This window comes from Zophobas morio, unplaced genomic scaffold, assembly GCF_036711695.1.
Source record: "Zophobas morio isolate AGI-343-1 ecotype UQ-CSIRO unplaced genomic scaffold, CSIRO_AGI_Zmor_V1 ptg000004l, whole genome shotgun sequence".
NCBI classification, from domain to species: Eukaryota; Metazoa; Arthropoda; class Insecta; order Coleoptera; family Tenebrionidae; genus Zophobas; species Zophobas morio.
The window spans coordinates 2,193,519-2,210,049 of record NW_026972109.1 but is presented as its reverse complement, the minus strand read 5'-3'; the positions used below and the strand labels follow the sequence as shown (position 1 = coordinate 2,210,049).

General features: G+C 33.7%; 1 protein-coding gene across 2 annotated transcripts in view; it reads left to right on the top strand.

Annotated features, from left to right (window-relative positions):
• Positions 1-16,531, top strand: part of LOC135137135 (lipase member H-A) — a 28,252-nt gene that overhangs the window by 1,801 nt on the left and 9,920 nt on the right. For both annotated transcript variants that reach the window (XM_064066724.1, XM_064066715.1), the window contains 3 exons: positions 8,126-8,274; positions 8,413-8,658; positions 8,712-8,903. In XM_064066724.1, the coding sequence (XP_063922794.1) occupies positions 8,126-8,274; positions 8,413-8,658; positions 8,712-8,903 (587 nt within the window). The remainder of the gene's footprint in view (positions 1-8,125; positions 8,275-8,412; positions 8,659-8,711; positions 8,904-16,531) is intronic.

Below are 16,531 nucleotides of genomic sequence, written 5' to 3'. Positions count from 1 at the left end.
CACTTTGCCAGGTCAAATCAGGTCAGGTAAGGTCAGACGAAATTTTCTAATTCATAATGCCAAAGTTATGACTTCACTGGTATTTTTTAATAACTAATCTCACTGTTGTTTCTCAAGTAATGGCAAAAGGACTTACTCCAACAGGGTTATTTTGATAAGCATTTCATGTTTGCTCTGTGTTTTGTTTTCGTATCTCTTTGTCTTTCTATTTTTTTGTCTATATGTCTTTTCGCATCTTAGTCTCTTTTCCTTTCTGTCAGACCTTCGGTAGTCTTGAGACAAGACTTCGGCAACCTTTCAAATGTTGGTCTTTCTTTTTGTCTTTCTAAGTCTGTCTTCTTATTTCTTTGTCTTTATCCCTCGCCTCTTCGCCTCTTTCTGTCTCGCCGTCTTTCCAATCTTCTTTCTGTTTATTTTTTGTCTGTCCTGTGCCGGTCTTTCTCTTTGTCTTTCTAATTTTTCCTTCTGTTTCTTTGTCTTTATTATTCGCCTCTCCACCTCTTCTCTGCCCCTGTCTTTCACGCTTCGTCCTGCGACATCCCTTTTTTCTATTTTTCTACCTTTCTTTTCCGCTTTTCTACTTTACTACCTTCTGTCAGTCATTTGGTAGTCTTCAGACAAATTTCCATCTAACTTCCTTCTATCTTCCGTCTATCTATTACCTGTCTTTCTCTTCGTCTTTCTAAGTCTATTTTTCTAACTCTTTGGCTTTATTCTCCATCTTTTCACCTCTCCTTACCCTCATCGTCTCTGTTCCACCATTTCTCATTTCTGCATGTCTACCTTTCTGCTTTTCTGCCCTTGTCTCTTTCATTACCTTCCGTCTGTATTTCGTCTATCTGTCTTTCTGTTTTCTGTCTTTTTGAGTCGAACTTTCTATCTCTTTTTTTATCGACCGCTTTTTCATCTCTCCGCCTCTTTTCCGCCCCTATTCTGCCTCACCTTCGTCACACTTCCATTACCTCCTTTCTGTCTCTCTGTCAGTTTTTCGACAGTTTTAAGACAATCTTTAAACAGATTTCTGTCCCTTTCTTCTTCGTCTTCTATCTGTATTTTTCTTTGTCTTTCCAAGTCTTCACTAACTCTCCTCTCCCCCGCCACATTCCTTTTTTCTCTCTGTGTCTTTATTTTCTGTTTTTTTTATTCTATTTCTGCTTTTCTGTTACTTCTGGCTTCCGGTCAGTCATTTAATAGTATTCTGTATGTCCTCTGTCTGTGTAAGTTATCTTTTGCTCTTTGTCTTTCTCCGTCTTTTTCCCGTGTTTCTTGTTTTTCATTTACATTTTTGTCTATTTCTTTTTACCTTTCGAAGAAAATATTTCTATATATTCGTCTTTATCCACTGCTTCTTCACCTTCCCTCCCCCTTTCCGCCTTTCCTCCCCTTGGTCACATCTACACCACACCTTTCTGTCAGTCTTTCGGCAGTTTTAAGACGGTCTTCCATCAGAATTCCGTTTCATTGTCTTTTCGTCTTCTATGTGTCTTCCTCTTTATCTTTCTTCATAGGTCTAAATTTCTGTTTTTTTGTTTTTATTTTCCGCCTCTGCACCTATTCTTCGCCTCTTTACTCTTACCTTCCTTCTTTCCCCCACATACACTTTTTTCTATCTCTCCACCTTTCTTTTTTGCTTTTCTCTTTTTCTGGTACTTCTGGCTTGCTGTCAGTTATTTAAGTCTTAAGACAAATTTTCATCTACCTTCCTCCTGTCTGTCCCCTGCCTATCTTTCTCTTTGGCTTTTTAAGTTATCTTTCTATTTCTTTGTCTTTATCCTCTGATTTTCCGCTTCTGCTCAACCTCACCGTTTCCACTCCAACATTTCTCTTTTCTGCTTCTTTGCCTTTCTGATTTTCTGTCTCGTTGTGTTTCACATTTTTTTTTTTGCTTTTCTGCACTCATTTGGGAGTCTTAAGACAGACTTCCACTTACCTTCCATCAGTGTTTCGTCTGTCTGTCTTTCTATTTTCCATCTACCTTTCTGTCTATCTTTCTCTTTGATTTTTTGAGTCAGTCTTGCTATCTTTTCGTCTTTATCCATCGCATTTTTACCTACCTTTCCCCTTTTCGTCTCTCCTCTACTGCACTTTTGTCTCACTTCCACGTCCTCTCTATCTTTCTATCAGTCTTTCGGCAGTTTTAAGACAATCTCCTGACAAATTTCCGTCTATTTGTCTTTCTCTTTATCTTTCTAAGTCTAAATTTCTCCTCTTTGATTTTATCTTTCACCTTTTCACCTTTCCATCTGTCCGTCGTCCCTCTGCCTCTCACCGTCCTCTCTTCCACATCCATTGTTTCTATTTCTCTATCTTTCTTTTCCGATTTTTGTTACTTCTGGCTCTCTATGAATCATTTAGTAGTCTTAAGACAGATTTCCATCTACCTTTCTTCTGTCTGTTCTCTGCCTCTCATTCTCTTTGTCTTTTTAAGTTAATTTTCTATTTCTCTGTCTTTATCCTCCGGCTTTTCGCATCTATTTGTCCTCACCGTTTCCCCTTTAACATTTCTCTTTTCTGCTTGTTTGCCTTTCTGATTTTCTGCATATCATCTTTCACTAACCTTCCGTCTTACTATTCCTTTCAATCTTTCTATTTGCCTTTCTAAGTTAATCTTTCTATCTTTTGTCTTTATCTACTGCTTCTTCACCTTCCTTTCTCCTTTCTGTCTCTACTCTGTCATACCTCCACCACCACTTCTTTTTTATCTTTTTGTCAGTCTTTTTGGAGTTTTACGACAACGTTTTGACAAATTTCCGTCTGTTTGCCTTTTCGTCTTCTATTTGATTTCTGTCTCTTTGTTTTTATCTTCCACACCTCCAACTCTTCTTCACCTCTCCGCCTGTCACTCTCTTCCCCTCCCCCACATCGCTTTTTTTTACTACTTTTCTACTTTTCGTTTCTGCTTTTCTATTTTTTGTTACTTCTGGCTTTCTGTCAGCGATTTAGTAATCTTAAGAGTCTTGAGACAAATTTCTTTCTACGTTCCTTTTATTTTTCCTTTGCCCATCTTTCTCTTTGTCTTTATAAGTTATCCTTCTATCTCTTTGTGTCTTTATCTTCCGACTTTTCGCTTCTCCTCCTCCTCAACGGTTTCCCTCCAACATTTTTCTTTTCTGCTTCTTTGCCTTTTTGATTTTCTGCCTTGTTGTCTTTCTATTTTCCATCTATCTTTCTGTCTATCTTACTCTTTGACTTTCTGAGTCAGTTTTTCTTTTATCCATCGCATCTTCAACTTCCTTTCCTCTTTTCGTCTCTTCCTTGCCTCACTTTTGTCTCACTTCCACGTCCTCTCTATCTTTCTATCAGTCTTTGGGCAGTTTTATGACAATTTCCTGACAAATTTTCGTCTATTTGCCTTTCGTCTTCTAGTTGTCTTTCTCTTTATCTTTCTAGGTCTAAATTTCTGTTTCTTTGTTTTTATTTTCCACCTTTCCATCTATTCTTCGCCTCTCCGCCCATTACCCCCTTCCCCTCCACATGACTTTTTTCTATTTCTATACCTTTATATTCTGTCAGTAATTTAGTAATCTTAAGACAAATTTCCTTCTACGTTTCTTTTGTCTCTCCATTGCCCCTCTTTCTCTTTGTCTTTATAAGTTGTCTTTCCATTTCTTTGTCTTTATCTTCCGACTTTTCGTCTCTCCTCGCCCTCACCGTTTCCCCTCCAATATTTCTCTTTTCTGTTTCTTTGTTTTTCTGGTTTTCTGCCTTGTTGTCTTTCAGAGTTTCTTTTCTACCTTTCTGCATTCATTTGGGAGTCTTAATTTGGACTTCCACTTACCTTCCATCAGTGTTTCGTCTGTCTGTCTTTCTATTTTCCATCTACTTTTCTGTCTATCTTTCTCTTCGACTTTCTGAGTCAGTCTTTCTAACTTTTCCTCTTTTCGTCTATCTTCTACCTCACTTTTCTCACACTTTCACGTCTTCTCTATCTTTCTGTCAGTCTTTCGGCAGTTTTAAGACAAATTTTCGTCTATTTGTCTTTCACTTTATCTTTCTAAGTCTAAATTTCTCCTCTTTGATTTTATCTTCCACCTTTCCATCTGTCCGTCGGCCCTCTGCCTCTCACCCTCCTCCCTTCCACATCAATTGTTTCTATTCCTCTATCTTTCATCCCCGATTTTTGCTACTTCTGGCTTTCTATGAGTGATCCGGCTTTTCGCCTCTCCTCGTCCTCATCGTTTCCCGTCCAACATTTCTCTTTTCTGCTTCTTTGCCTTTCTGATTTTCTGGCATTGTTGTCTCTTCCCTCCCCTATCTCTTTTTTCTATTTTTCTATTCTTCTACTTTTCGTTTCTGCTTTTCTATTTTTTGCTATTTCTGGCTTTCTGTCAGTTATTTAATGATCTTAAGAGTTTTGAGACAAATTTCCTTCTACATTTCTTTTGTTTTTTCTTTGCCCATCTTTCTCTTTGTCTTTATCTTCCCCTCCAACATTTTTCTTTTCTGCTTCTTTGCATTGCTGATTTTCTGCCTTGTTGTCTTTCAGAGTTTCTTTTTTGCTTTTCTGCATTCATTTGAGTATCTTAAGGCAGACTTCCAATTACCTCCTGTCTGTGTTTCATCTATTTGTCTTTGTATTTTCCATCTACCTTTCAGTCTATCTCTCTCTTTGACTTTCTGAGTCATTTTTTCTATCTCTTCGTCTTTATCCATCGCATTTTCAGCTTTATTTCCTCTTTTCGTCTCTTCTCTGTCTCACTTTTGTCTCACTTCCACGTCCTCTCTATCTTTCTGTCAATCTTTGGGCAGTTTTATGACAATCTTCTGACAAATTTTCGTCTATTTGCCTTTTCGTCTTCTATTTGTCTTTCTCTTTCTCTTTATCTTTCTAAGTCTAAATTTCTGTTTCTTTGTTTTCATTTTCCACCTTTCCATCTATTCTTCGCCTCTCCGCCTATCACCCTCTTCCTCCCCACATGTCTTTTTTCAATTTCTGTACCTTTATTTTCTATTTTTCTAATTTTCTGGTACTTCTGGCTTTCTGTCAGTTATTTAGTAATCGTAACACAAATCTCCTTTTACGTTTCTTTTGTCGGTCCTTTGCCCATCTTTCTCTTTGTTTTTATAAGTTATCTTTCTATCTCTTTGTCTTTATCTTCAGACTTTTCGCCTCTCCTAGCTCTCACAGGTTCCCCTCCAACATTTCTCTTTTCTGTTTCTTTGCCTTTCTGATTTTCTGCCTTGTTGTGTTTCAGATTTTCTTTTATGCTCTTTTGCACTCATTTGGCAGTTTTAAGACAGACTTCCACTTATCTTCCATCAGTGTTTCGTCTGTCTGTCTTCCTATTTTCCATCTACCTTTCTGTCTATCTTTCTCTTTGACTTTCTGAGTCAGTCATTCTATCTCTTCGTCTTTATCGATCGCATCTTCACCTCCTTTTCCTCTTTTGGTCTATCCTCTACCTCACTTTTGTCACATCTCCACATCTTCTCTATCTTTCTGTTAGTCTTTCGTCAGTTTTAAGACAATCTCCTGACAAATTTTCGTCTATTTGCCTTTTCGTCTTGTATTTGTCTTTCTCTTTATCTTTCCAAGTCTAAATTTCTGTTTCTTTGTTTTTATTTTCCACCTTTCCATGTATTCTACGGCTCTCCGCCCATCACCCTCTTCCCCTCCACATGCCTTTTTTTCTTATTTCTGTACCTTATCTGTATTTTTTCTGTTTTTCTAATTTTCTGCTATTTCTGGCTTTCTGTCAGTTATTTAGTAATCGTAACACAAATTTCCTTCTACGTTTCTTTGGTCTCTCTTTGCCCATCTTTCTCTTTGACTTTATAAGTTATCTTTCTATTTCTTTGTCTTTATCTTCCGACTTTTCATCTCTCCTCGCCCTCACCGTTTCCCCTCCAATATTTCTCTTTTCTGCTTCTTTGCCATTCTGGTTTTCTGCCTTGTTGTCTTTCAGAGTTTATTTTCTACCTTTCTGCATTTATTTGGGAGTTTTAAGGTGGACTTCCACTTACCTTCCGTCTGTGTTTCGTCTATCTGTCTTTCTGTTGTCCATTTACCTTTCTATCTATCTTTCTCTTTGACTTTCTTAGTCCATCTTTCTATGTATTTGTTTTTATCATCGCATCTTCACTTCCCCTTCCCCTTCCGTCTCTCCTCTATCTCACCTTTTCACACCTCCAACACGTCTTTTCTCCTGCCAAATTTCCGTCTATTTGCCGTTTCATCTACTATTCGTATTTCTCTTTGTCTAAATTTTCGTTTCTTTGGTTTTAATTTCCACCTCTCTACCTCTTCTTCGCCTCTCCGCCTCTCACCCTTTTCTCCTCCACATCCCTTTCTTATTTCTCTACTTTTTTTTCCGCTTTTCTATTTTTCTGCTACTTCTGGCTTTCTATGTCATTATTTAATAAATCTTAAAACAGATTTCCATTTAACTTTTTTTCTGTTTATCCTTTGTCCATCTTTCTCTTTGTCTTTATCTTTCGACTTTTCGTCTCTCCTCGCCCTCACCGTTTCCCCTCCAATATTTCTCTTTTGTGCTTCTTTGCCTTTCTGGTTTTCTGCCTTGTTGCCTTTCAGAGTTTATTTTCCACCTTTCTGCATTCATTTGGCAGTTTTAAGGTGGACTTCCACTTACCTTCCGTCTGTGTTTCCTCTATTTGTCTTTCTGTTGTCCATTTACCTTTCTATCTATCTTTCTCTTTGACTTTCTTAGTTCATCTTTCTACGTATTTGTTTTTATCGTCGCATCTTCACTTCCCCTTTCCCTTCCGTCTCTCCTCTATCTCACCTTTTCACACCTCCACCACGTATTTTCTCCTGCCAAATTTCCGTCTATTTGCCGTTTCATCTACTATTCGTATTTCGCTTTGTCTAAATTTTCGTTTCTTTGGTTTTAATTTCCACCTCTCTACCTCTTCTTCGCCTCTCCGCCTCTCACCCTTTCCCCCTCCACATCCCTTTCTTATTTCTCTACTTTTTTTCCGCTTTTCTGTTTTTCTGCTATTTCTGGCTTTCTATGTCATTATTTAGTAATCTTAAGACAGATTTCCAATTAACTTTTTTTCTGTTTATCCTTTGTCCATCTTTCTCTTGTCTGCTTCTTTGCCTTTCTGCTTTTCTGCCTTTTGTCTTTTTTTTCTGCTTTTCTGCACTCTTTTGAGAGTCTTAAGGTAGACTTCCACTTACCGTCCGTTTTTTGTCTGCTACCCGTCTTTTTTTATCTTTCTAAGTAGTCTTAAAACAGTTTTCCCATCTACTTTCCATCCCTCTTTCTGTCTTGTCTTTTTTCTCTTTGTCTTTATAGACCTATATTTCTATCTCTATCTTTATCCTTCGCTTCTTCGCCTCGTCTTCATCTTTTATCCGCCTCTCCACCTCTTTTTTCTACCTTTCTGTGTCTCTGACTTTTTTGTGCTTTACTTTTTTATCTTTTTTTTCGACCTTGGTGTAAACACTTCGACAGTTTTGAGACAGTTTTATATTTCTCGGTCTCTCGTTTGTTTTTCTCGATAGACAAGAATAGTTGCTGAAAGAGTTGGACTGATAAAATTTTGGATCTTTCTGTCAGTTTTCCTTTCCTTGCTTATTTTTCGGCCTGTTTTTCTAACTTTTTTCTGTCAATGTTTTATCTGCTTTTTAAGTGTCTGCCTTTTTATTTCATTGTCTTAGACAGATAATCTTTGAAACCGCTAAATCAAGTATTTTGATTTTTCCTGAAGATGATCGTGACCGCACGCAGTAATGTTTCAAATAAAATTTAAGTTTGATGATCAAATCAGAAATTTTGTGACACTGATTTTGAAAATTTTTTAATATCTAAAAGTCAAATTGAACACCATTTCAATAAAATTTAGTTTCTTTTGCTATGAATCATTGTCAAAATGATGTAAATTGTTGTGACAATAAAAATTGTAACAGATTTCGTTGCTTCAAACTGAATTTGAAATCTATTACTAAACCATTTTCTTAATCCACCTTTCCAAATAGCAACAAATTTCTATTCACTCTTTCATTTCGGAAATTACCCCCAATTGACCTCAACACAAATTCCAACCCAAATTGCACCCGTGGCATAAAAATTGCAAATCCTCCGAGTCATACTAACACACTTTTATAACCAATTCAAGACGCGGGCCATCACCGAATATTGACCTTCATTCTTGTCCCCAGAGCGACGGGCACCCGAAGACTGAGAATAGACGTAAGAAACCATCGCTCTCTGGAGTATTCCGGGTACGACCCCATGAAAAAAAACGTTCTAATAATTCACGGTTTCAACGGCACCGAAAGCAAGAGGCCTATGACCATCTTAAGAGACGGTAAGCCGGGGAAAGCACGCCATTTTCCTCAGAAAAAAACGGACTTTCTTTACGCAGACAGCATGACGGAGACAGTTTCGAATACCTATTTATTAACTCTTATTAAATAATATGATGGCTAATTTCGTGAACCCGCAGCTTATTTGTCTCGCAACGATTACAACATCTTCACGGTCGACTGGAGGCCCCTGGCGAAGTTTCCCTGCTACCTCTCGGCCTTATCGAACATGAAGCTGGTGGCCCAGTGCTCGGCTCAGATGTACTCCTTCATAATGGAGAACGGGGGCGACGCCCGGGAGACAACCTGCGTCGGACACTCTCTGGGGGCGCACGTATGCGGAATGATCAGCAATTATCTTGACGTTAAGCAGCACAAAATCGTCGGTCGGTCCGATTTCCCGGGTGGAGAGAAATCGTATTACTAAATTGATTTGCAGGGTTAGATCCGGCAAGACCGCTGATTAATCGCTATGGAGATCGGTATTTTAGATTGACCAAAGATGACGCCCATCAGGTGCAAGTCATTCATACGAACTCGGGGATTCTGGGGGAGGTCAACCAGGTGGGGCACATCGACTTCTGCGTCAACGGGGGGAAGATGCAGCCGGGGTGCAAAGGACACATCTTGCGTAAGTGTGAAGAGGTTTAAATTTTTAGTCAGTAAAGCGAAATTTTCGACTAAAACTTAATTAATAAGAAAAAACTACAGCTCTTAGTAGTTTAGTTCAAGAACTACACGATCTGATGACTTTATTTTTTTTTTATGAATGCTATAATGTTGTAATCACAGACACGCGTGCAAACAAGCAGAATAATCATGAAGCTTGGTAACAAAAAATATCATGATAATGACTTTATTTATCTGATGACTGTGATCCCGTTGAATGAATTTTTTATGATTACTCGTTCAGCAAGTCATTGTCGTGACTATTATTCCAGAATTAAAATTATGGACGGACAAATAAATATTCATACTTTCACAATGAGAAAACAAAGCTCGTCATAAAATTTATTTAGCAAATAAAGCACAGTTTGATTATTATTAATTCAATTAGAATTAATTTTCGACGATTATTTCAAAAAAATTATTAACATGGGTTCAACCGACTGAAACTTGGACATCTGTTCAAATTAACCCTAAAAATGAGTTTATAATTTTCAAAATTTTTCCAAAAAAATAGTTAAAATGGCTTCAATCGACTGAAAATTGGTGTCAAATTGTGTAGATAATTTTCCGCCAACTACAAATTGGAAATCTCCCTCACATCTGTTCGAATAAACGTAAAAAATATGTTTACACTTTTCAGAATTTTTTCAAAAAAATTATTAACATGAGTTCAACCGACTGAAAATTGGTCTTAAATTTTGGATAATTTTCCACTTATTACGAATCCAAAATCACCGTTCCGGTATCTATTGAAATAAACATGACAATTTTGTCTATAATTTTCAAAATTTTTTCCAAAAAAATGTTAAAACGAATTTGATCAACTGAGAATTGGTGTTTAATTGGAAATAATCTTCCGCTAACTAAGAATCCGAAATTGTCGTTACGACATCTGTTCAAATTAACTTGAAAAATGAGTTCATAATTTTCAAAATTTTTCCAAAAAAATAGTTAAAATGGCTTCAGTTGACTGAGAATTGGTGTCAAATTGTGGTTCAACCGACTGAAAATTGGTCTTAAATTATGGATAATATTCCGCTTATTACGAATCCAAAATCACCGCTACAAAATCTGTTCATATAAACATGAAAAGTGAGTTTATAATTTTCAAAATTTTTCCAAAAAAATGGTTAAAATGCGTTCAATCGACTGAAAATTGGTGTCAAATTGTAGACAATCTTCCCCCGATTACTAAATTCGAAATTGCCATCACGACATATATTCAAATAAATGTGAAAAATAAGCTTAGAATTTTCAAAATTTAACAAAAAAGGGAGTAAAATAGGTTCAATCGACTAAGAATTGGAGTCAAATTGTAGACAATCTTCTACTTATGACAAATCCGAAATCTCCATTACGATATTTATTCAAAGAAAACTGAAAAATTAGTTTACAATTTTCAAAATTTTTCCAAAAAGTAGCTAAAATGGGTTCAATCCAGTGAGATTTGGTGTCAATTTAGTAGATAATTTTTCACCAATTACCAAATCCGAAATCGCCATCACGACATATGTTTAAAGAAATGTGAAAAATGAACTAACAATTTTCAAAATTTTTCCAAAAAAAAAGATTAAAATAGGTTCAATCGACTGGGATTTGGAGTCAAATTGTAGACAATCTTCCGCTGACAACAAATACGAAATTTTCATTACGATATCTATTCAAAGAAAAGTGAAAAATGAGTTTATAATTTCCAAAATTTTTTCCAAAAAAATATTAAAACGAGTTTAATCAACTGAAAATTGGTGTTTAATTGGAGATCATCTTTCGGTAACTAAGAATCCGAAATCGCCGTTACGATAACTACTCAAATAAACATGAAAAGTGAGTTTACAAATTTCAAAATTTTTCCAAAAAAATGGTTAAAATGGCTTCAATCGACTGAAAATTCGTGTCAAATTGTGTAGATAATTTTCCGCCAACTACAAATTCGAAATCTCCCTCACTTCTGTTCAAATAAAGGTAAAAAATATGTTTACACTTTTCAGAATTGTTTCAAAAAAATTATTAACATGAGTTTAACCGTTCTTAAATTTTGGATAATTTTTCACTAATTACGAATCCAAAATCTCTGTTACGGTATCTATTGAAATAAACATGAAAATTTTGTCTATAATTTTCTAATTTTTTTCCAAAAAAATGTTAAAACGAATCAGCTGAGAATTGGTGTTACGACATATATTCAAATTAACTTGAAAAATGAGTTTATAATTTTCAAAATTTTTCCAAAAAAATAGTTAAAATAGCTTCAGTTGACTCAGAATTGGTGTCAAATTGTGGTTCGACAGACTGAAAATTGGTCTTAAATTATGGATAATAATCTGCTTATTACGAATCCAAAATCACCGTTACGAATTCTATTCAAATTAACATGAAAACTGAGTCTATATTTTTCAAAATTTTTTCCAAAAAAAAAAATGTTAATGTTAAAATGAGTTTAATCAAGTGAGAATTGGTGTTTAATTGGAGATAATCTTACGGTAACTAGGAATCCGAAATCGCCGTTACGATATCTATTCAAATAAACGTGAAAAGTGAGTTTAAAATTTTCAAAATTTTTCCAAAAAAATGGTTAAAATACGTTCAATCGACTGAAAATTGGTGTCAAATTGTAGACAATCTTCCACCGACTACCAAATCCGAAATTGCCATCACGACATATAATAAAATAAATGTGAAGAATGAGCTTATAATTTTCAAAATTTTTCAAAATAGGATTAAAATGGGTTCAATCGATTGGGATTTGGACTCAAATTGTAAACAATGTTCCGTTTATGACAAATCCGAAATCGAACAAAAGTGAGTTCATAGTTTTCCAAATGTTTTCCAAAAAAATGTTAAAATGAGTTTAATCAACTGAGAATTGGTGTTTAATTGGAGATAATCTTCTGGTAACTACGAATCCGAAATCGTCGTTACGACATCTGTTCAAATTAACGTGAAAAATGAGTTTATAATTTTCAAAATTTTTCCAAAAAAATAGTTGAAATGGCTTCAATCGACTGAGAATTAGTGTCAAATTGTGTAGATAATTTTCCGCCCACTAAAAATTCAAAATTTCCCGCACATCTGTTCAAATAAACGTAAAAAAATATGTTTACACTTTTCAAAACTTTTTCAAAAAAATTATTAAAATGGGTTTAGCCGACTGGAAGTTGGTCTTAAATTATGGATAATCTCTACTTATTACGAACCCAAAATCGCCGTTATGATATCTATTAAAATAAACATGAAAAGTGAGTTTATAATTTTCCAAATTTTTCCAAAAAAATGGTTAAAATGCGTTCAATCGACTGGAAATTGATGTCAAATTGTAGACAATCTTCAACCAATTACTAAACCCGAAATTGCCATAACGACTTATATTCAAATAAATGTGAAAAATAAGCCTACAATTTTCAAAATTTTAAAAAAAGGAGAAAAATGGATTCAATCGACTGGAATTTGGACTCAAATTGTAGACTTCCGCTTACGACGAAACCGAAATCTCCATTACGAAATTTATTCAAAGAAAGGTGAAAAATGAGTGTACAATTTTCAAAATTTTTCCAAAACATAGTTAAAATGGGTTCAATCGACTGGGAATTGCAGTCAAATTGTAGTCAGTCTTCCGCTTATGACCAATCCGAAATCTCCATTACGATATTTATTCGAAGAATACTGAAAAATTAGTTTACACTTTAAGAATTTTTTCCAAAAAAGTAGGTTCAATAGGATTTTTGTTAAATTAGTAGATAATTTTCCACCAATTACAAATCCGAAATCACCATCACAAGCATCTATTTAGATGAACGTGAAAAATGAGTTCAAAATTTTCAAAACTTTTCCAAAAAAAATGGTTAAAATGGCTTCAGTCGACTGAAAATTGGCGTTAAATTATAAATAATCTTTCACTAATTACCAAATCCGAAATCGCCATCACGACATAATATATTCTAATAAATAGGAAAAATAAACTTACAGTTTTCAAAATTTTTCCAAAAAAAGGGTCAAAATCGACTAAAAATTGGAGTGAAATTGTACACAATCTTCCGCTTATGACAAATCCGAAGTCTCCATTACGATATTTATGCAAAGAAAACTGAAAAATTAACTTAAATTTTCAAAAATTTTCCAAAAAAATTGTTTAGATAGGTTCAACAAAATTTGTTGTCGAATTAGTAGATAATTTTCCACAAATTATAATTCCGAAATCACCATCACGGCATCTATTTAAATAAACGTGAAAAATGAGTTCAAAATTCTCAAAATTTTTCAAAAAAATGACTAAAATTGATTTAATCGACCGAAAACTGGTGTTAACTTCTTAATAATCTTCCGCTAGTTATAAATCTGAAATCGCCGTCACGACATACGTTCCAAAAAACACGAAAAGTGAATTCAAAATTTTTCCGAAAAAATAGTTAAAATGGCTTCAGTCGACTGAGAATTGCTGTCAAATTGTGTAGATAATTTCCGCCAACTACACATTCGAAATTTGTTCAAATAAACGTAAATAATATGTGTCCATTTTTCAAAATTTTTTCAAAAAAATTATTATTAAAGTGGGTTTAACCGAATGAAAATTGGTCTTAAATCATGGATAATATTCCGCTTATTACGAATCCAAAGTTACCGTTACGTCATCTATTCAAACAAACATGAAAAGTGAGTTTATAATTATTTTCAAAATGTTTTCCAAAAAAAATGTTACAATGAGTTTAATCAACTGAGAATTGGTGTTTAATTGGAAATAATCTTCCGGCGGCTACGAATCCAAAATTGTTGTTACGATATCTATTCAAATAAGCATGAAAAGGGAGTTTATAATTTTCAAAATTTTTCCAAAAAAATGGTTAAAATGCGTTCAATCGACTGAAAATTGGTGTAAAACTATAGACAATCTTCCACCAATTACTAAATCCTAAATTGCCATCACGACATACGTATATTCAAATAAATGTGAAAAACGAGCTAACAATTTTCAAACTTTAAAAAAAATATATTAAAATGGGTTCAATGGACTAGGAATTGGAGTCAAATTGTAGACAATATTCCGCTTATGACAAATACGAAATCTCGATTACGAGATCTATTAAAAAAAAAGTGAAAAATTAGTGTAAAATTTTCAAAATTTTTATAAAAATGAGTTCAATCGACTGAAAATTAGCGTTAAATTATAGATAAATCTTTCACCAATTACCAAATAAGAAATCGCTATCACGATAAATAAAAAATAAATAGAAAAAATGAGCTTACAATTTTCAAAATGTTTCCAAAAAAAGGATTTAAATGGCTTCAATAAGATTTGTTGTCAAATTAGTAGATAATTTTCCACCAATTACAAATCCGAAATCACCATTACGGCATCTATTCAAATAAACGTGAAAAATTAATTTAAAATTTTCAAAATTTTTCCAAAAAAATAGTTAAAATGGCTTCAATCCACTGAAAATTGGTGTCAAATTATGTAGATAATTATCCGTTAATTACTAATCCGAAATTGCCGTTATGACATCTTTTCAAATAAACGTGAAAAATGTCTTTACAATTTTCAAAATTTTTTCAAAAACATACTTAAATCGACTGAGAAATGGTGTTAAATTATAAACAATTTTCTACCAATTATAAATTCAAAATCGCAGTCACGATATTTATTCAAATAAACACGAAAAGTGAGTTTACAATTTTCAAAAATTTTCCAAAAAATGGTTAAAATTGGCTCAATCGACTGAAAATTGGTCTTAAAATCTGGATAATCTTCCCCTAATTACGAATCCAAAATCGCCGTTACGATATCTATTCAAATAAACATTAAAAGTGAGTTTATAATTTTCAAATTTAAAAAAAAAAAAAATGGTTAAATGAGTTCATCGACTCAGAATTGGTGTCAAATTTTAGGCTTTTTCCACGAATTACCAAATCCGAAATCGGCATCACGACATAATATTCAAATTTTCCCCAAAAAATAGTTGAAATGTGCTCATTGCTCAATCCAATAAGATTAGTTGTAAAATTAGTAGATAATTTTTCACCAATTAGAAATCCGAAATCACTATCACGGAATCTATTCAAATAAACGTAAAAAATGAGTTTTAAATTTTCAAAATTTTTCCAAAAAAATTATTAAAATGAGCTCAATCCAGTGACATTTGGTGTCAAATTAGTAGATAATTTTCTGCCCATTACAAATGCGAAATCATCATCACGGCATCATTCTATTGAAATAAACGTGAAAATGAGTTTAAAATTTCCAAAAATTTTCAAAAAAAAAAGTTAAAAAGGCTTCAATCGATTGAGAGTTGGTTTCAAATTGTCTAGATAATTTTCCGCTAATTACGAGTCCGAAATTGCTGTCACGACATCTAGTTATTCAAATAAACGAGAAAAGTGTATTTACAATTTTCAAAATGTTTCCAAAAAAAAAGGATCAAAAGGGGTTCAATCGACTCAGAATTGAAGTCAAATTGTAGACAATCTTCTACTTATGGCAAATCCGAAATCTCCATTACGATATTTATTCAAAGAAAACTGAAAAACTAGTTTACAGTTTTCAAAATTTTTCCAAAAAATAGTTAAAATGGGTTCAATCCAGTAAAATTTGTTGTCAAATTGTAGATAATCTTCCGCTAACTGTGAATCTGAAATTTCAGTCATGACATTTATTCAAATAAACGTATAACGTGTATTTACAATTGTCAAAATTTTTCCAAAAACGTGATTAAAATGGGTTCAATCGACTGAGAATTGGTGTCAAATTATAAATGATCTTCCGTCAATTACAAATCCGAAATCTCCGTTACGATATCTATGCAAATAAACATGAAAACTGAGTTTATAATTGTCAAAATTTTTCCAAAAAATGATTTAAATTAAGTCAATCGACCGAAAATTGGTGTCAAATTCTTAATAATCTTCCGCTAGTTACAAACCTAAAATATCTGTTCCAATAAATACCAAAATTGAGAACAAAATTTTCACAAAAAAATGGTTAAAATTGATTCAATCGACCGAAAATTGGTGACAAATTATAGACAATCCTCCTCCAATTACAAACCCGAAATCACCATCACGGCATCTATTCAAATAAACGTGAAAAATGAGTTTCGAAATTTCAAAATTTTTCCAAAAAAAGGATTAAAATGGGTTCAATCGACTGGAAATTGGAGTTAAATTGTAGACAATCATCCGCTTACGACAAATCCCAAATCTCCATTACGAGATCTATTCAAAGAAAAGTGAAAAATGAGTTTACAATTTTCAAAATTTAAAAAAAAAATGCCAATTTGAAATCACCGTTACGACACCTATTCAAACAAACGTAAAAAATGGACTAAATGTTTCCACGTAACCCTATAATTTTTTCCCCATATTTATAGGTACGTAAATTCTTCAAATTTCAGAATGACGGGGCACAAATATAACACCACAGTAGGTTTTACTCATTTTCTGTCGAATCATTTCAAGCACGATTTCATTTTAAATCAACTAAACAAAAATAAATCCGTAAAAACTTAGAATTAATATGTGTATAAACAAAATCTCCGAATTTCGAATGACAATGCGAAATTTTTACTTTTAACTAGCCCCAATAATTTTATGTAATTGTGC